At 34.9% G+C, this 21,384-nt stretch overlaps 1 protein-coding gene across 2 annotated transcripts; it reads left to right on the forward strand.

Moving 5' to 3' along the window:
• The first annotated feature begins 3,042 nt into the window (after positions 1–3,042).
• LOC132275268 (cysteine-tryptophan domain-containing zinc finger protein 7-like) lies at positions 3,043–19,775 on the forward strand. Of its 2 annotated transcripts, XM_059776728.1 has the most exons (11): positions 3,051–3,601; positions 4,124–4,196; positions 4,293–4,411; positions 4,535–4,930; positions 5,025–6,415; positions 6,644–7,059; positions 7,148–9,123; positions 9,238–9,395; positions 14,498–14,658; positions 17,186–17,340; positions 19,045–19,775. In XM_059776728.1, the coding sequence occupies exons 1-11, from the start codon at positions 3,500–3,502 to the stop codon at positions 19,261–19,263; spliced, it is 5,166 nt and encodes a 1,721-aa protein (XP_059632711.1). In that variant the 5' UTR covers positions 3,051–3,499; the 3' UTR covers positions 19,264–19,775. The 2 variants fall into 2 exon arrangements, 1 of the variants encoding a protein (XP_059632711.1); XR_009470592.1 differs by lacking the exons at positions 17,186–17,340; positions 19,045–19,775 and having other exon boundaries at positions 3,043–3,601; positions 7,148–9,104; positions 14,498–14,640.
• The last annotated feature ends 1,609 nt before the right edge of the window (positions 19,776–21,384 follow it).

Below are 21,384 nucleotides of genomic sequence, written 5' to 3' on the forward strand. Positions count from 1 at the left end.
TATCATAAGGAATGAGTTTGCTTTTAACTGTAAATCAATAGTGGGCTCGTTATGAGCCCAAAAAGAGTCGCTGGTTTGGTTGAGTGCATTTATTTACAAGTTGTAATTTTTCTCTTGATTCATGATAGTGAAAGTTCTCGAAATATAGGCATACCCTAATAATTAGGTGAACCATGTAAAATATTATGTTATGCATGAGTGTCTATGATTGTAATATTTATATATGTTGTGACAATGATACTTTTACTATCAACAACAACTAATCAAGAGCTAGTTGGAGGGTGTTAATATTCCTAACATATATGTATATTATAAAGATAATTTGTTATTTCTGTAAAACTTTCAAACTTAAATATTAACACTCGTATTCTTTTGATAAATCGTATAAAACACATACCAAACGAATTATGTATTTATATTTTTAAAAAAAATTTGGTTACACAAATATTGATAAAAAGTTTATATTGTCTTTAATTCTTTTATTAAAAGGAAATTAATGTAATTATAGTAACATAATCGATATTAAACCTAACCATTTTGTTTATCTCATCTAATAAATAATAGGACAATTGCATAAAACACCCCTAGAGTATATTCCACGTAGCACTTTTATCCCTATTTAAAAAAGTGTGCAAAAAACATCCATAATATTTTCACATTGTGCAAAAATACCACTTTGACATAAATTAGTCTTGTAATACATGTTTTGCCCTTTTTACTTTTTCGAAAATGCCCAAGTGAATATATATGTTACTAATCTCATAGTATGGGGGTGTTATGTGCACATTATTTTATGTTTTTGTTTTGAAACTTTTTTCTATGTATATATCTCTAATTTTTTTTTTTTTTTTTTTGTAAAGTACAAACACACCCTCTGAGGTTTGGCAAAAGGACACTAAAAGAAAACTTACCTGTTTTTTGGATAAAAACTCCTCATGAAGGTTAAAAAATAGACAAAGACACTCATTTACATGAGAAATTGACCAAATTACCCTTTGACCTTTTATGAGACTTTTTTAACTTTACAATTTAATAAATTGGACTAATCTACCCTCATGAACAATTTATGCATTAAAAAAAAGAAAAACTTTATATTGTTCACTTTTTTTATTTTTATTTTTTATTTACTTTATAAATGTCCTAGCTTCTTAAAAATGTAGATGTGTAAAATGATTTTTTGATCCAATACATATATTTATAATAAATTATATTTGTTGTTACTTTTTTTCTTTTTCTTTTTTATTTTTAAATTAAGATGCTAAATTATTTCATCTAAAAAAATTAAACCAATCTATTTTTCTTAAAAATAAAAAATATGGTACCAATATAATTTTATGCATCTTAAATTATATATCAAATATTATGCATTTCCTAACATAAAAGAAAATAGGTACCAGTATAACTTTATGCATGCCTTTATTTTTTTTTTTTTCCCTTTGTTTTATTATTATTATTTTTTTCCCTTTTTATGTTGGGAAATGCATAATATTTGATATATAATTTAAGATGTATAAAGTTATATTGGTACCGTATTTTTATTTTTAAGGAAAAGAGATTGGTTTAATTTTTTTAGATGAAAGAATTGAGCATCTTAATTTAAAAATAAAAAAGAAAAAGAAAAGAAGTAATAACAAAATATAATTTATTTGAAATATATGTATTGGATCAAAAAATCATTTTAGATGTCTACATTTTTAAGAAATTGGGACATCTATAAAGTAAAAAAAAAAAAAAAAAATGAACAATATAAAGGTTTTTTATTTTTATTTTTATTTTTTTTAATGCATAAATTGTGCATGAGGGTAGATTGGTCCAATTTATTAAATTGTAGAGTTTAAAAAAATTTCCTAAACGGTCAATGGGTAATTTGATCAATTTTTCATGTAAAGGGTGTCTTTGTCAATTTTTAAACCTTTAGGGGGTATATTTGTTCAAAAAATAGGTAAATTTCCTCTAAGTGTCATTTTGCCAAACCTCAAGGGGTGTGGCTGTACTTTACCCTTTTTTTTTAAAAAAAAAAACTTTAAGAATTTTTGAGATTTCAATTTACTATTTTTTATCAAATTTTTTTTTCTTTCTTTCTTTATTTTTTTGGTACCAACATTGTTAAAAAAAAATATAAACAAAAGAAAAAAAATCCCAATATTAGTGTGCATTGGTTTTTGGAGTTCGAAAATATTGTTTTAAAGTTTGCACTTTATTTTCATTTTTTATTTTCTATTTTTATCTTTACTTTTTTTTATACTTTTCTTTTGTACTTTTATTTTCTATTTTTATCTTTATTTGTCAATTGACGGCGTCCTCCAATAGTGTTATTTTCGGTCATTTTACAAAAATATATTTTTATTTATTTTATAAAATGGTTCAGTAAGAATAATTTAGTCAATTTAGGGTTTAAATTTATTTTGAACCAAATTGAAACTTTAGGAGTATTTATTTGAACGCTAGGGGCATCTTCCAATAATGTCCGATTAGGTCATTTTATAAAATTATTTATTTTTATATATTTAATAAAATAGTTCAGTTAGTATAATTTAATCAATTTAGAATTTTAATTTGTCAAGAGAATCTATTTACATCAAATTTAATTTTTTAGAAATGTTTATTGCACTTGACTACTTGAGTGTGTGATTTGGACCTTAAACATATTCAGGGGTGTAATAATATATCCTTACATATAATACCATGTATTTAGGTACTCAGCTGAGTATCAATGGAATAATTTAATTATGTAATTATATGCATTTTGGTAAAACAAATAAAAATGCAAATCTATAAAATGTTTTATAATAATTTTAAAACTATGAATACCTCAAAACTTTTTCAATGTGATCCAATGTTGGGATACAATTGAAGAAAATATTATAAGAATAAACATTTAATATATATATGCACGTTTTTATGATTTAATTTTTTATATTAAAGTTTAGAAAAAATAATATTATCCTTGTATGTATTCCTTCTCATTTATTTTTACTTTTTTATAATAGTCATTTACTTTTTATTTTTTATTCCTTATTACACTAAATATGTTCAAAACCAGAAGAAAAGTAAATAAAAAGGAGGAAATAGAAAGTAAATAAAAAGGAGGAAATAGGGGGAAAAAAAAAAAAAAAAAACACAGCGTTTTATCTACTCTAGGTTACCCATCGAAACAACCAAACCAGTAAATTTGAATTGATCGGAGGTGCGATCAAGTGTGTCCGATAAGAAATTGATTCTTAGTATCATCGTCCAGTTGATTCTCCACTGATTATATATATATATATATGCATATATATTGATGATCAAGTGGGTTCAAAGGGAGTTTGTCCTTAGATAGATTAAATCAGTTTTTGAACAATTTGTTCCTGGGTTTTGTTTGGTTTTAGAAGTATTTTGTTGGGTTGAATCGTGGTTTTCGATCAGAGTGATATGTTGGACTTCAGGGAAGTTGATACATTGGGGCTAGGGTTTTGGGGTTAAAGTCAGAATTAGGGTTAGGGTTAGGGTTAGGGTTATGGTTGGCTTTGGGGGTGAGATGGAGGAAACAGAGCTCGAAGAAGGCGAGGCTTACAAGGACGATACACGCATTGATCCTGACGTAGCTCTCTCTTACATTGTAAGAATTTCCCTCTGTTTGTTTAACTAGTTAAATAGTATTTAATCTGTCTGAAAGGATTCTTCAAATTGCTGTCAAATTGTTGTTGCAATGCTTATGCAATTGGTGTCCGCAGACAGCTGTTTGATTTCGGTAATAATAAGCATTTCCAAGTTGAGCATAAAATTGTGGAATGCACCTACTGTACATGAAATTTTGAGTGAAAGTGCGTGCAAATTTGTTAAATTTCATTAAGATGGCTTAGTATTATCTAAACATGTCAGGGAAATTAAAAAATAAAATAAAAATAAAATCATTTTTTTTTAATAGGATGAGTGAGCAATCAAGCGCACACACACCCATTTGTTCCGGCGGGGACTAAGATGAAGTGATGTTGCTATTCTGCATTACAGAATGTTTTTCAATTCTGCCTGGAATTATGTTTTACTGTATCACATTGGGGACCAGAATCAATTAATTTCACTGCTCATGCTTTTACATGTGTAATGGCATTAGTAACTATTTGGCTTATTTTTCTTGAAGGATGAAAAACTTCAAAGTGTGTTGGGTCATTTTCAGAAAGATTTTGAAGGCGGGGTTTCGGCAGAGAATTTGGGTAAGTTACCCAAAATGGGATTTAGATGAAGAAGAGAAGTGTAAGTGCCTTTCCCTTCTCTAAAAATGATGGTGTGGAATTTATTTGTCTTGACAGGGGCTAAATTTGGTGGATATGGTTCATTTTTACCTACCTATCAGCGGTCTCAACCAAAGAGTCCACACAGAGTTCAGAATCATAGCATTCCAAGATCTCCCAACAATTTGCCCGTGGAGGTATATGGAAAATTTCCTTCTTATTTTTTGATCAATTGGTAGGAAGGAGGAATATTTGGCTGTCTTTTGTCAGCTTGGGAAATTCTAGTTTACTTGAGAACTGTGGGTTTTGTTACCATACAGGGCGCCCCCCAGAATTCCACAGCACTGTCAGATGCACCCTTATCTAAGAGGCTTGACACTGCTACCCACAGTTTGCAGTCATTGCATACTGCAAGGGTCGCATCTGGGGATGTTTCAGCCATACAAGTTCCTTGCTTGTCTTCTGGTCAAGTTGCTGACAAGTTATGCATGAAATTTGAACCTTCTTCAAATAAGTCAATTTATCCAACTAACCAGAGAACACTAAAGGTTCGAATCAAAGTTGGTTCTGATAACAAAGTGCCGAAAAATGCGGCAATTTATAGTGGTCTCGGGCTTATTTCTCCATCATCGTCAACGGGGAACAGCCAGGAGGAAAGTGGTGGGATAATATTAGAATCTCAAGAGCAAAGTGAATCTCCCACCAGTATTCTTCAGGTAAAACTGCTTTGTTGGTTTTCATATATCATACTTCTTTTACTGGATGGACCTAACTGGACCTGGTTGTGTTTCTGGATATTTTCATGTTTAGATTATGACATCTTCACCTGTTCCTGGGAGCCTACTGCTTTCGCCTCTCCATGACAGTGTGCTTTGCTTGATAAGGAAGGACAAACTTCCACAGAACAGTAAGCCTGTGCCTGCCCTCAAAAGCAGTCAAGAGCTTTCTACCGTGTTAGTCAATGGAGTCAACGGTTCACCTTTCATGACGAGGGATGGGAGAGTGTCAAAAGAGAAGAAAGCAAAGTTGGCGAAGAAGAAGGAAATTTTGGTAGAATTGAAACCTGGGAATGGTATTGTTTTTGAGGATAATATGACCGCCGTTGTGAAGAATAATACAGAAAATGAAACAGTGGAAAATGAGCAGTGTTTCTCCAGTGACATGAAACTCCAGCCTCTATCCAATTCAACATGTGATGTTGGGGACATGGTCAAAGGTGGTTTTACTGCAGCCGAAGCTTCCTGGGAGGCTGAGAAGGGTGTCTTGGTGAAGGAAAGTAAGGCTGATAAGGATGGAATGGAAGACGGATTATCATATACTGATTCTGGGAAGGAAGAGTCCTTGGAGTCAATATCTGGCCAACATGGTAAGTATGAGAAGCAAGAAGCTAGGGGTAATTGGGTGGAGAAAACCGGAGATCACAGAATGAGAAGTTCCCATAGGAATGTTTCAATTGATGATGACCGGAGCAAATCTAGCAAAATTTATAGCCCATTTAAAGCTGGGTCTGATGTTTCTAGGTGCAAGGAAGATCCTAATGTTTGGACCATGAATCATCTTAAAGCAAAGGTTGTTCAGAAGTCTACTTCCCATGAACAAGATGAAAGAATGCCTCGTGGTAGGAAGTCGGCATTTGAGGGCAACAGGAAGTCAAAGGGAAGCCAAAGTAATGCTAAGGTGGCTTCTGATTTGGCAGAGCAAAGCTTGATGGTTGGAGTTTCTGTAGTGTCAAGTGACAAGAAGAAAGCTAGTAAAATGCATAATTTAAATTTAAAGTCACAAAAGGATATTTACAAGGCACATGATAAACATAGAGATGTGTTAGAGGACACAAGACGAGAGCAAATGGGTAATCAAATGGATCGATTTCAGAGGTGTACTGGTGAGAGTGGAAAGGACTCTGAAGGTGGGGCTGTTGATAAAGAGCTACGTGCTTCCTCTGAAAAATTGAAAGGGAGATCAAGTTATAAGAAAGCTGATAACCAGCTGACATCTGAGACATTCCTGAAAGAGGATGGAAACGATTACCCTCCTACCAGTGGGGGACTTGCTTCTGAGTTGGAACCAACTTTGGCACCTTCTGTAGTTATTCAAGAAAATTGGGTCTGTTGTGACCGATGCCAGACGTGGCGTCTTCTACCATTTGGTACGAAGCCTGAGCAACTTCCTGAGAAGTGGTTGTGTAGCATGCTTAACTGGCTGTAAGTTCCTTTCTGGAATATTCAGAACTACACGTATTCTGTTGAATTAGATTAATGTCATTTTACAAGAGTTTTCTGATAAAAGCAATATGTTTTGTTGCAACTCTCTCTCTCTCTCTCGCTCGCATACATATGCACAACAGACTCTCTCTACACAGGGAAAGGCATATACTCAGACGTGGTACATTTAAATTCTAAATATGTCACCTTTTGTAAATGTTTGCACAGGCCTGGAATGAATCGATGTGATATCAGCGAGGAAGAGACAACAAGAGCTCTCAATGCATTGTACCAACTTCCGCTTCCTGGAAGTCATAATGGCCTTCAAAATCATGCTGATAAAATTGTAACTGGAGGAAATTCAGCTGAAGTTCAGCATTTTGACCACAACCACAAGAATCCCAATTCACATGCCGTACCTAAACGAGGAAAGAAGAAACAGGTTTCAAAAGAAACACCCAACATGGCTAGTAATGGTGGCCAGATTCAGCTTTCCAACTTAAAAAAGAACCCACAACAAGAGGCAGTGAAAAGCAGAAGCATTAATGACATGAACAACTCTAGTGTTCAGCATTTGAGCAAGTCTTGCAACTTTGCTGTGGAAAAAAATAATATTAAACAGAAAGAGAAGCATGAGAATGGAGGTATATGAGAGCTGACATTTTTTTAATGCTTGTTATGCTACTTCACGTGACAAAATGTATTCTGTTTTCTGATATTACGTATTTGCAGCTGATGTGACAAGGAAAAAGCCAAAAAGCAAGAGAGAGGCTGAACAGTATGCATACGGGGCTAGAAAGAAAATCAAGACCGAAGGTGCAGTTGATACCAATAAGTATTGGAATTCGAAACATGATGAGTACCTTGTTAAGGCGGATTTCAGTTCGAGTGTTGAATTGCCAAATAAGGTAGCTGGTACGAGTATGCAGAAACACAATGGAGATTATTATTCTAAGGATGCAAAGTGTGACACCAAGAACATATTACAAATTTCTGTAAACAAACCGGGAGACAGTGTTCAGATCTCTCGGGATACTGGGTCCTTGGATATGAAAAGTTTCAATGGAAGGGAAATGTCTTTGAAGAAAAGAAAATTGGACTGGCATGATAGTCAGAAATATTTAGAGACATTGCAAAGTAGTGGGAAGCATCTGCCAGACATCAAGTTCTCTGCAAAAGAGGAGCCTGTTGATGGTGAATTCAGAAAGGAAAAGAAATACAGGGTGTCTAGAACTGAGGAGGAGTCCAGTACAAGTAAGGATGATGACAGATCAACCCGAAAAGGAAGGATCACCAGAATCCTCTTGTCAGGTAGTAGAGATAATGCAGTTCATGGTATGGAAGAAATTAGGAGTATGGAGAGGGATCAGCAGCCAGGGAAACATAGATCAAAAGTGGCATCTAGACCAACCTTGGATGATGTAGATTCTTTGAAAAGGGATTTGGGGTCTGAACAATTTTCAACGGCGGCCACTTCAAGCTCTTCTAAGGTTTCAGATTCTCGTAAAAACAGGGCGAATTTCCGGGAAGCGAATGGCTCACCAGCAGAGTCAGTTTCCTCATCTCCCTCGAGGACTTCCAATCTAGACAAGCTTTCACCAGCCAGAGGGGACATTGTAGGGACAAATGATGTTAGAACTGATGATTTTCCTATGGTGGCTAACTCAATAAAATCCATGAGTGGGGAAGATAATGTTGAGAGCAATAAACCTCAGACTGCAAGGAAGAAGAAAGTCTCTGGAGTCTTTCATCCTGAGCTTCTTGGATTTCCTGCTCTAGATTTTCGGGACAATAATGTTAGTCACAAATTCATTGGTAAATCTAAATTCAGTGTTAAACCTCCTGAAGTTGAGAATATACATTTGGTTAACACTGATGCAGATACCTTGGAACAAAAAATTTCATGTCCTCGCAATCTGCATACTTCAGACCATTTTAATAATACATTATTTCCGCGATCAGTAAACGGTTCCTCTTTGCAGACTGAGGAGAAGGACATAAGTTCTGGTTCCAATTTTGGAAGAGTTAAGGTGAAGGTCTCTGATCCATCATATGTTCAGGAAGGATTGAGCTCAAAGCAGAAGCTGCAGGGTGAGGCAGTGATTGGCCCCCACCATCGTGCATCATACCCTGAAGAAAGGAGTGATATGAAGTGTAGTATTAAGTCCATTAAAGATGATAACAGTTTTGGTAAGAAAGGTTCTGGAAAATGGGCATATGACAGCAAAAGCAAAAATCAGTTGAAATTTAGAGAAAATGATGGTTCAGATGTGAAATTGGGTGCTCTAAGCAGGGCAGGCGGATCAGTTTCCTCACAGCAGAACCTGATTCAGGATTTTGAGGGTGAAATTACAAAGAAAAACAATTTAATCCAAGTAGAGTCAAGGGGCGGGAAGTCACAAGTGTTCCCACGTCATGCAGGTAAACAAGAAACAATGGCTCGTGTTCAACCAGTATCTGGATTGCAGAACAAAATTGAATTTGATGTACTTTCGGTTGATGCTTCTGGCAATGGTGATGTGTCAAAGGTGTCAAAACAGGCTGGAAAACCTGTAAACCAGAAAAGTTTGGGAAATCTCGTGTCTAATCGGTGGGAGGTCAGGGATGTCAATGCTTCAAGTCCTCAAAGATGGAATGCCTCTGGACATACTGCCAGTAATGCCCTGAAAGAAGCTGAAGATCTCAGAGAGTATGCTGATCAACTTAAGGTCCATCTATATTGGTTTTCTCTGATTTCCTCCCCCGCCAAAGTTGAAGCTTTTTATGCCGGCTTTGCCTTTCTATTTGTCTTAATTCTTGTTATGATTCGTCATGTTTTGCAGATCTCTGGGTTTGATTTTGAATGCAATGAGGCATACTTCCAAGCTGCATTAAAGTTTCTTCATTGTGCATTGCTTCTAGAAACCTGCAATAGTGATAATTATAAACACGGGGAGATGTCTCCAATGCAAATCTATAATAGTACTGCCAAACTCTGCGAGTAAGTAAAGTTTTTCAATGCTGCAGGAAGTGTTGTTTTTTTATCATGGTTTTCCCAATGTAGTAAGGAATATTGTCAATACAATAATGGCTGTCTCAAGAAGATCCCTTTTATACTTGGCTCAACTTGCATGCCAATAGATAAACTGATTTGAAACTTATTGTGAAATATGTTCTGAGTGGGATTTTACCTATTTGTGCCCCTTAAAACTTGGTTACATCAGAGCAGCCGCTGTGGATCTTTTTTCTTTTATCAATTTTTTTTGGTGGATGCAAGAAATAGTATATTTGGTAAGAAACAAGCTCAAAATGTGCTGTGGATTTTTATTCTGTAAGGTTTTTGATGCAATAGTTCTATTAATTTCCAGTCACAGTCGGAACCTTTGACAAGAAGTTGTAGAATAAAAGTATAAGACACCTGCTAATTTTGTTGAGCTCTCAGTATATAGCCTTGACTGATTGCTAATTTGCTACTACTAAACAAAATCCTAGCTTGCCAAGCCGCGATGTATCACTTTATTTCACCCTTGTAATAAACTGTTGATAAATTGCTATGATATTGATATCTATCATCTTAATGTTGAAATATATATCGATACATCAAAAGAACTGTTGAAATTGATACTTGGAGAGAGAGAGAGAGAGAGAGAGAGGGGGGGGGGGGGGGGGGGGGGGGGGGGGGGGGTTATCAACTAGAAAAAAATTGAAACTTGTACTAATGTTTGCAAAAGTTGAACTGTGGAATAGAATTTGAATTATGGTAGGTTTAATGTAACATTAACTATTTGATTTTTATCCCAGCCTCGGTGCTCTACACATTAAATTTCGAAGCAATTTGGCCAATGTTGAGATTTCTGTTGTTGAGTCTATGTGTCCTATTTTCAGAAAATCTTGATTAATTGAAAATTTTCAAGTTGAAACCATCAGTTTTTTCAATATATTTGAACTTTCAAAGCCAAACTTGCAATATATTGTTGATAGATTTGTTATCTTGTAGAGATACTTGATATCAGTAATATTTGATAAATTTCAATAAGTTATTTTTCTGGCAATGGGTGTTTGTGATGAGTTAAATTTCTTTGTTATGACAGTAGTTCAAATGTTTGTTAACTAATTTTTAAGGATTTTAAATTCATGGAGAAAGGGGGTAGAGGTTGTTAGTGTCGCAGCGGTAAGAGGGTAAGAGAGGAAGATCGGTGTTTAAGGATATGGGAGTTTAGAGGGGAATGTGGGTGTAGATAAGCACAGGCTGCACAGCTTTTACTTTATTCTTAATTTGAGTTTTCTAACATACAAAAGTAGAGGGATTTGATGGCCAAAGGTTGACAATTTGTGGATGTGAAGCCAACCTAGTCTTGAATTTAAAAGCATTTCTTATTTGCTAGTTGCTATTTACTGGTATACTGCAATATTTATCAATAATGCCATAAATACTTATCGAAATAATATATGTGATGAATGTGTTCAATTTTAAAATTTTGAAACACATTCATGGATGCTGCGGTTAAAGCTAATTTAATATGTATCACCAGCTTGTAGATTGAGTGTGCGAAAGTTGACACCTCAAAGGGGATAGTTGTAGGGTTAATTTCCGGTTAGGACATTGAGGGTCCAAACAGGTTTAGGAATGTCCAACAATTGTTGACAATATGTCAAAATTTGATAAATTTATTAATATTTATTCCGACATGTAAGGTTGTGTCTAGTTATGTCTAAAAGTGCAGGTCTGACATGAACGTAACCCCTTTATATCACAATTCATTATATTTAGCTTTAAATCTTGTATTACCGTTTCCTACAACTTTTTAAAGTTGTTCTGAAAATTTCCCCCCCTTTTTTTTTTTTCCCTTAATGAAATTTCCATATTCTGCTACCATTTTGCACCTTTCCCCCCTAAAACTGATCTGTTTGTCTGTGTACTTAGTATTTCCTGTCTCGATATGACAATAGATCTAGACTTTTAATTAAACCCACACTTGATCCCAATCCTCCTAGAACAGGTTATAGTAGATATGAAAGAGAGAGAGTGACTAAGGAATGGAGTGGCGCTTACTATTCTTAGCTTTCTAGCTTAGCTATTAAGGAACTTATAATTTTAGAAGCCATTGTTAACAACGTTCGGTCTCACCTGGTACCCAATCCTCCTAGAACATATTACAGTAGATATGAAAGAGAAAGAGTGACTAAGGAATTAATGCAATCAGCTTGTGAAAGAAAAATAAAATCAATAAGAAGGGAAAACAGAGAGCTAGTTCAAGCTAAAAAAAATAGCTTAAACACCCACAACTCAATCCCAAAGAATTGGTGAGGTAAAAAGCTACTGAAGCAGGCTGAATATATCGATAAATCGTCAAAAACTGCTGATTACAACTTGGAACAACCCTTTTATAATGCTCTGTTCGGTAGGAAAGAAAAAAATTGGATGGAAGGGAGAGAAGAAGGGATGGATGGACGAGGCATCTTTAGGGAAGAGATTGTGTATTTCATTCTTTTTGTTTGGTTGGATTGAAGAGAAGAGAATAAGCTCATAATTTACTATGTTCGTTAAGAGAGAATGAAAGAGAAAGTTTTAATTATTTTTACCATTATATCCAATAATATTTATAATATTGTAATTTATAGAGAATAGTAATGTAGTTTAAAATTAGTATAACTTAGGATAGTATTTAATTTAAAACTTCTATAATAGTACACTTGTCTTCCCTCCTTTCTTCCGCCCATTTTTGGGCGGATGAAAATTTGTAAAGGAGGAAGGATGGGTCATCTTTCCTATTCTCCTTTCTTTCCTTGTATCATCTCTACCGAACAAAGGAAATTCGTTCCTTCCTTATTTTCTAAACACACCTATGCCTGCCTTCCTACCAAACACAACATAAGACACAAGGGATGCTCTAGCAAAGATTAAATCCTAACCCTTCATATACATGTAATCTAAAGGCTAGTATTTTGTCTAGCAAATACTAAAATGACAAGACAGCCCTTAAATGGTCACATGACTCACTTAAAAGGCACATGACTTCTAAAATAAAATCATAATTACAAATCCTAAACATAAAATAACAGACTTAAGACTCGTATAAAAGACTCCATTCCCATAAACAATCTCACAATCTGACTCATCATCGGCTGCCCCTATTTATGGAAACTCAGTCTAGTCTTCTTAGGATGTTCAACTATTTGAAGATAGTCCTATTCCACTTACTCTGCATCAGGAATGGAATGAGAATTACTATTCTTAGCTTTCTAGGTTAGGTATTAAGGAAAGTTATGGTTAACAACGCTCAGTCTCATCTCAAACGGTGAGAGAGTAGGATCCCAATCCTCCTAACAATTACATGTAAATTCCCTTTTGAATCTCCTACTGGGTATTCAAAGTTTTACTTTTGTCATTTTCTTTTTTGGTGATACAATCACACCTGTTAGAGGACTGGGTGGATATAATAAGGTTGCATCATACACGCACGCAAATAAACAAAACAGTGTTATTGTGTATGGAGAACTCAATCTATTGTTTACTGCATTTAGTGTAAGAATCCGAATAGGTCTTTGTCTTCTTTTATCCTAGTTACAGTTTGTTTGAGTAGTTTGACGGTTGATAGTTCTTTTGACTCCTTCACATGGCATGGTTAAGGAATTTGCTTCTTCAGTTGCAAATGTATCTCCAGCAGTGTTAGCATTAGGAAGCAACACCTACTTTAATTAGTTGCGAGTGCAGAGGGTTTGCTTTAGACTTACTAAGTTTGTTTAGGAGACATTTTTCCGTCCGTATTGAAGGTTTGACACCCAATTTTCTGTTGAGAAAAGTGCCATGGGTCAATTATTGTTGAACATTATAGTCACCACAAATTTCAAAGTACTTGTAGGGGATTTAGATTATTGTTCCAATGGATACTCCTCTATAAAGTTCATTAATCTCTGATCTCATCAATTTACCTCCCATCTGTATGAATGATCGGTCTCAACTTGGGACAATGAAATGGTAATAGACGAAAAGCCAAACTTGACAGTGGGCTTAACTGATTGTAGGGTGGAGAAAAGAGGTTATGCCTCTGGATGATGGATTGATTGGTAGTGGGATCAATCAGGATTTAGTTTCATTCAGGATCGACATTCCCCAGGTGTGAAGAATTCGATGAAAGGCCTTCGCTGCAAAAGATCTCGGAATAGGTTGGATTGGAAGGATCCGGAGCCACAAGTATTTCAATGGGTTCAAAACCGAGATAGGATTTTCAATCCTAGAAGTTAAAGCTTGCCAAATCTCCCAAGTCTAGGTTCTCATGGGTGATCAGCATGATGGTTGTCGTTATTCAAGATTTTCATAATGTGTCGGGGACCATGTAGCTCAGAAGATGTTTAACACTTTGGTGTCTATTTTAGTTTCTTTATTGAGAAGGACAGTCAACTTTTGTTGAAGATTATATTCACCACAAATCTCACGGTACATGTACTGGTTTTGCTTGATGTGGCATAACTGATTGTAAGGAGTAGGGACAGTATTTTCAATCCTAGAATTTTATCTTTCCAAATCTACCAAGTCTAGGTGCTGAAGGGTGATCAATGTGATGATTGTTGTGATACAAGATCTTCATATTGTTACAAGTGTTTGAGACCGTACCTCAGAAGGTGTTACACCATTTAGGCTCTTTTTTAGCTTCTTTACCGTCACAGATGTATCTTACTCTTGCTTATTAGTTATTGATATCCGACTTTTTATAATTAAATTTCGCTAAACATCGAATAGAAAAATAAGACAATTTAATTGAAAGGTTTTTTCTTATGTTTCTACTGTGGCTTTTGGAGAGTTGAGGCCGTGTTTTATAGCTTTGATCTTATGTTATACATAATCTAGTATAGTTGGTTTATATTTCGTTGAAGTTTCAAAATATGTTCCATTTTTTGAACTTTTGGATAGCTTAAGTTGGAATTTTTGCTTCATGAAACCTGGTTATTTTCTTGTTAATAGAATTCAAATGATCTTAAATGGCTACATTTTGGTTGAGCATTTACTATATTAATCTAGAGTAGTTATGAGGTAGTTTGTAAGCATTGTATCTGCATCACTGTGCCCCTCTGGCTTCATCCTGAACTATTTTAAACTTGCAGAATTTGTGCCCATGAATATGAGAAGCGTCAAGAAATGGCTGCCGCTGCTTTGGCCTATAAATGCATGGAGGTGGCATACATGAAGGTTGTTTATTGCAAACATTCCAGTACAAGTAGAGATAGACATGAACTGCAAGCCAGTTTACAGGTGGTTCCTCAAGGTATGAATTAAACCACGATAAGTTTAGACATACATGAAATCCACATTCTTCCTTTCAGGTGGCATAATCCTATTTAATTATGTTTATTCTCACTATATGTTGTGGGGAAAACATGGTCCACACTAGTGGTGGAGGAGGAGGAGGAAGGGGGGGTGGGGGGGGGGGGGGGGGGGGGTGGGGGTGCGCGGGGTGTTGGTTGGTATAAAGAACATGCATGAAGAAGTTTGTATGTGCTAGTGCCATGAAGAAATTTGTATGTGCTAGTGCCCTTCCAACAATGGGGAAGGAAAAAAACAAGGGAAATTAAATAGAGGGCAGGAGGAAGTGCTATCATTGGGAAAATTTTACAAATTTGTACGTAATCCTATTCCATTTTTCCATACTTACTTTTGGTATTATGAGATTTTTTCTATCAGGCAAAAATGCTTGTTACACAAAAGCATTTCTAAGTTGTAAGTAATTGTGACATAGGTCCCATATCTATCTGTATGCAGAAGAATTCATGGTTCTTTTTGGGAACTAAATTGCCCTTCAGATTTCTTGCAGAGTAAAATATTATTACATTCTTCTAGTGATTAGAAATTTAAAAATTGGTCAATTATCTAGTAGAAAATGCGATATTCAACCCAATGCTACAATTTTTTTGCTTCATTTTGGTGATTTTTATTTTTGGGTTTATATCTAATTTCTTGTTGTCAATGCACCAGTTTTTTGCCACATCATTTTTTTGCTTTATTTATTTATTTTATTATATATATATATATATATATATATATTATTTTTTTTTTTAATTTCGTAACATGAACTAAATAAGTAAATCGTCTTTGGTGACTTGGAGCTTATTATCAATCAAATCACTGGTGAGTGGCTAGTGAAAGACTCCAACCTGGTTCCCTACAACCATATCTAGTCTGAATTTGATTGCTAGCTGAATGCTATTGTCTCAAGCTTAAAACAAGATTTTGTGTAGAAGTTTAATTAGAAATGTGGGGCCTATAGTCTCTCATATGTTCTCCTCGTTGCGTACTTGTACACGGTATAAGAGCTTTTTTGGTTTTGAGAGGTCCTGGATTTAAGTTTCTCCATTTTGTGGTCATTTGTGGGGGGCTATGGGAGCCTGATAGACATTATTGTGTCCATTACCTCTAGTGATCGAATTTTGGTGCAAGTGGTACTCAGATCCATGTTTTACTAATGGCTTTTGTGTTTTCTTGGAGACTCGTTTACTAGAAAAGCAAGAAATGGGATATTTTTGTTATTTAGTGTTGACTTTCCCCTTAAATTTCTCCATAAGATTGTCCATATAAGTTATCTAAGACGAACTTTGCCTAAGGTCCCACCTTGTATCTAGCTACTCCTGAAAACAGTTTGGTACTATGGCTACTACAACTGCCGGATTGTTTGTCTTTAATGTTTAATTGCTGTTCTGGGGATTTATTATTTTTACCTACTGGTCCTACTCTTTATCGTAAAATTGGAATGCTATTTAGACTTTGTTCGTCATTATGACCTAGTTGGGATGCTTTCTCTTCCTTCTCTTTCATTGTCGCTTCAGCCTTTTGATTTCTTCACGTAGTTGTATGCACTTCAGCGATTTTCATTTTTACTGATCAAACTTTTAATGTATGATCCACCTTTGAGTGTGTGGGAGGGGTGTATGATCTCTTGTATTTTATTGAATTATCCTAATGGTATATATTTTTATGATGTTTACCTTCATAACAATATAATGAACATTTTCCATGTATTTGCCTCTTGTGTAACATGCACAATACTACGCTAACTTTTATTGATCATAAGCAGAACCCTGTCTGCTACTATCATACGTAAAATGGAAAGGACATGACACTCTTTCATTTTGATGCAGCGAATTTGATCATAAGAAACACTCCCATCCTTTTCTCCCGCTTATGTATGATATGAGGGATTGTTTTTAATAACTTTGAATCATAACTAAATGTGCCAACTAGTTTAATTGGTAAGCTCTCATAGAGCTCATATTAAAGACATTCAAGTCTTCCTAGTAGCTCTTGAATTCCTCATCCTGCTAACACTTGATTGACTTGCAACATAAAGGAAGCGTGATTTCATGAGAATGATATATAAGAAAGCTCTCTATTTATATTATTATTTAAAATTTTCCTCTATATTTTTATATTTTTAAATGCATTTATATTACACTTGAAAGGGAACAATTAAAAAGGATACACGTTAATGTGGACTTGACTTAGTTATTGTAACCAGTAAGAAATGTTTAGTATATTGGGCAGTGGTTTAAATCTAGAACAAGAATTTTGGAACTTCTGGATGCCAAATCATCAAGTTGGGGTGTATGTTTAAATTTTAAGAAATATGGAAGAAGTCATAGCTAGTAAAAAGTCCCTTCTTTATCCCTTGTCATACCCTCTATGTGATCAGTTAGACTGATAAATAAGCATGTCTTTGTGCTTTTGATGTAATTTTTAAAGAAACACTTTCGAGGACATTATTAATGTTTGTATGACACTTTTTCTGATCATTTCCTTAGGAGAATCTCCATCATCTTCTGCATCAGATGTTGATAACTTGAACAATCAAGCAATGGTGGATAAAGCTGGTCTATCCAAGGGCATTGGTTCTCATGCTGGAAACCATTTTATCAGTGCTCGAAACCGTCCCAACTTTGTTCGGCTCCTTGATTTCGTAAGTTGATAGTTAGTGGGGACAACATTGAACAATGTCGAGATTTATTTATTTTTTTTATAACAAAATAATAAAAATGAAATCTTAGATATTTGTTGATACTATTTTTTTTTCAATACATTTTGACCTTGCTCAATCAGTTTTCATGTTTGAAACTTTGTATGAAAATTTCTTTTGATATATGAAACGATCCCAATAAATTACAAGACTATCGTAGTTTCGATAATTTGAAATTCCAATTGAAAAAAAAAAACACTAATCTATTGATCATAACAAAATCCTTATCACTTTATTTTGTAACTTAAATGAAATTTCTGTAGAAAAGAGTGAGATTGGCCTGATTGGGTGAAAAGGACATTAAAGATTTTTCTTAGTGACTTGGGGTCAAGAAATATATTGAAGGAGCCTTTGATGATTCTCTTTTCTGGTTTCCGCCTTGGAGAAAGATTGATTTTTTGTGATAATTCTGAAATAGGGGCAATTTTTTTACAATTTTAAGAAAAGATTTTTTTTTTTTTTTTTTGACAAGTCAATTTTAAGAAAAGATTATATACTCCCTCCATCCCAATATAATTGTCCATCTTCCTTTTTGGGCTGTCCCAAAATACTTGTCCTGCTTAAAAAGTCTAAGTAAGATAAATGCATCTTTTCAAAATACCCTTGAAGTTTTCAAAAACTTTCAACTTGATTTTATATATATACATACACATTCAAACTTGAGAGGGTAACTTAGTAATTTTAAAAGGGGACAATGCATTAACTGCATGTCCCCTTAAATAAGTTCTACTCCCCAAAAGGCTCAAATAATATGTGGGACGGAGGGAGTACAAAACTAAAATGACACAAATGTTGAGTGGAGGCGATTGCCCCCACTCATCTCAATGTGGCTACGCCACTGAGGTATGATCTCTGCTTCGTTTACGTGAACTTTTTTGAAAAATAATTTGATAATGCTTTATATTTTACAAACTGTCTGAATGTGTGAAGTACCCGTTTCGGGTGCATGACATTTCATTATGAGTATAGGTATGTGTTTAATGTCTGATTGGAATAGCATCTAGGAAGCATATTTCATAATTCAAGTTTGTTACTTTATTATATAATTATACATAAAACACTACTATTATGTTTCTTCTGTTATATTTTTACTTCATAACAAGTGTCCATGCTGAACACCAATTTTTTTTTTATTTTTTATTTTAAATATGGTTGGGTTTGGATATTTTGGTAAATCGAATGTTTAGAAACAGACTTGGATGAATTCATGCAATGTAGATGATGCGAGAAGGGGTATAATTCTAATAAAGGGAAGGAGATCTGATAAATTTATATTATTCCATCTGCCATCAGTTTAAACGAAATTTTGGTTATTTTAATTTTTGTAATTTTTATTTTGGGTTAAAATTTTCTAGTTGCATGTACTGGTCTCAGGATTGGTTGTCGTTTTAGAAACCCTTTAGTTGATCTTGGTATGGTCACATATGCAAACGTTGGACATTTGATAGAATTTAGTCTACAGATTGGTATATGGTGGGCTTTTATTTATTTGTAGATGATCTTTTTAATAAAAAATATTATGAACTTTGGTTTGGACATTTATTTATAGCTGACCATTTGCTACTTGTCTCTCTCAAATAAAATCAGAGACTCAGCTCTTGTTTGATGTGCACATTAATGAACTTTCAACACATAACTGTTTTGCAGACAAAGGATGTAAATTCTGCAATGGAGGCTTCTAGGAATTCCCAGAATGCTTTTGCCGCTGCTAATGTTATTCTGGAAGATGGTCAGAATAAAGAGGGCATTGTTTCTGTTAAGAGGGTTATTGACTTTGGCTTCCAAGACGTGGAGGAACTCATACGTTTGGTGAAGCTTGCAACTGGGGCCATCAGCCGCCAAGGTTTTAGTGGCAGTAAAAATTAAGTGAAACCTTGTATATATTGAGCTTGTTCCGTTTATTTACCTGGCGGAAAGAAGGATGATAAGGGGACAGAAGCGCATTGGACTTGCACCTGGAATCTTGCGAAGAGACTGGACAATAACAGCTCATTACCTTTCTGTACATGTGTACAAAATGAGATTGATTTGAAATATTCATAATGTATTAGTAACGTTCAGCTTATTTTTGACGCGATAAGAGGGCATTGCATGCTCACCCTTACATTTAATGGGGTTGGGAGGGATTGTGTAAATCTTCTAGTTGTTTGGTGGACTTGGAGGTAATGTGAGAGTGCAGTTTTAAATTTTTTAGGCTCGATTAATTTGGAGCCGGAGGAAGATAGTATTATAGAGATTAGGAACTTTAGGCAACATAGCTGAGGAGGTTGAATTTTGATGTAGTTCTGAGTTATGACTGGTCCATTCTTATAAAGGACTTCATGTTTGTTACCATGTTGTTCATCTTATTTGGAATAGAAAGCCAAGTTTTTTGGGAAGGTTCTCTATATGTTTGTAACTTTGTCAAGGTTTACCTCCTTTTCTTTCTTTTTTAAATAAATGTAAACCAACTGTGCCATTTCCCTCACTTGCAAATGATTTCAATCTGCAGTAAATAGAGCAAATGTTGCAATTCAGTATATAACTAAACATCTACCATTACTTTGGTGATCTCCTCTTACCTATCTTCTAACCTTAACAATTGCAGTTTTATATGTTTTTATCTCTGTACAAGTTGCTTAGATCATATTGCTTTCGTTGATCGTTGTAATGCTTGTCTTTCCATTGTCTATAAGGAGGATTTTGAGGTACAGCAATAAAATTTTGCACCTTTCAGAATGGAGTCCACACTCTAGCAGCTTGACTCTATGTTGATTACTTTCCTTGTCCAAGGTTTGCGAAGTAAGTATGTTTTTTTAAATGTGGTATGTGCTTAATAGACTCGTACCTTTTATTTACTCTGGTGGTTGTTTACTTCCTAACACATGTTTCTGCTTTTAATGTGGACAGCAGGGAGTGGTGTTTGTGTGAATTTGGCATGCAGCAGTGGACCAAATTCGAGTTTTTATCAGCACATATAGAGCCTTTTGCAATTGTGCTGCAATTCCAACTTGAACTGCGTAGAGATCTTAGAGGTAAGACTATAGTTTCATTCATTTTATAATTGAACGGTGTTGAAATATTGTAAGCTGTTCTTTTTGTCTACCTGAGCAACATTCTTGACTGGAAGGTGGAGATCATCCGTTTATTCGTTCTTTTTAATATATATATATATGTGTGTGTGTGTGTGTGTGTGTCTGTTCTTTCTGTGGTGAAAGGCTCCTCTTTCCAATTTCTAATTAATTCCCCATATAGTTGTTTCTTGTAAACAGGGCTGGACTTGGGTTCCATTCCTTTGGGGGTTGGGGTAGGAGGGTAAAGTGGCAAAAAAAAAGTCTTTTTGTTGGTCCAAAGGGGACAATGGGCTAAATAATGGGAATTAACCCATTAACATCGACTTAAGATTAGTTATAGAAGGGATTCGTGGAGGAGTGGGGGGCTTTTCACGATAGTCATAAAATCAATCCTTACTGGAGGTACACTCACGTGTGGAGTTGCATCTTCATCAACACCAGTGCCAGTTCTTCCACCCATTCCGCCGCAGAGTAGAGATCAAATTGCAGTTCTCCTTGACAATTCTAGTATTTCCACCCATTCCGCCGCAGAGTGGAGATGAAATTGCAGATCTCCTTGACAATAATAGTATTGCCTCTTGTCAGCGTGCGATATCTTGTCTCTAGGAGAGGTCGTCTAGATTCAGATGACGTGGATTACGGAGGATGAGTTTTGCCGCATGGACCCAAACTTGTTAGCACATTATCATATCCTGATGAGCGCCATGGTCTACCTACTTATTATAGGCGTAAGCATAGAGGGTAATTTTAGGATTTATTTTGTATATATATTTTTGTCTAGATATATATATGTGTGTGTGTTTTTGTAGTAGAGTTCGATATGGATTGTATTCGATGCTTATGTATATCTGGGTTGTGACATTGAGTGAATACCTTCCGAAGATTATTGGCAATTAATTACAGATTTTACATAGATTTACTCCCTCCTGAATTT

Source organism: Cornus florida, unplaced genomic scaffold, assembly GCF_030987335.1.
Source record: "Cornus florida cultivar Cherokee Brave unplaced genomic scaffold, ASM3098733v1 CherokeeBrave_3.0.0_Hap2_Chr09, whole genome shotgun sequence".
In the NCBI taxonomy this organism is placed as follows: Eukaryota; Viridiplantae; Streptophyta; class Magnoliopsida; order Cornales; family Cornaceae; genus Cornus; species Cornus florida.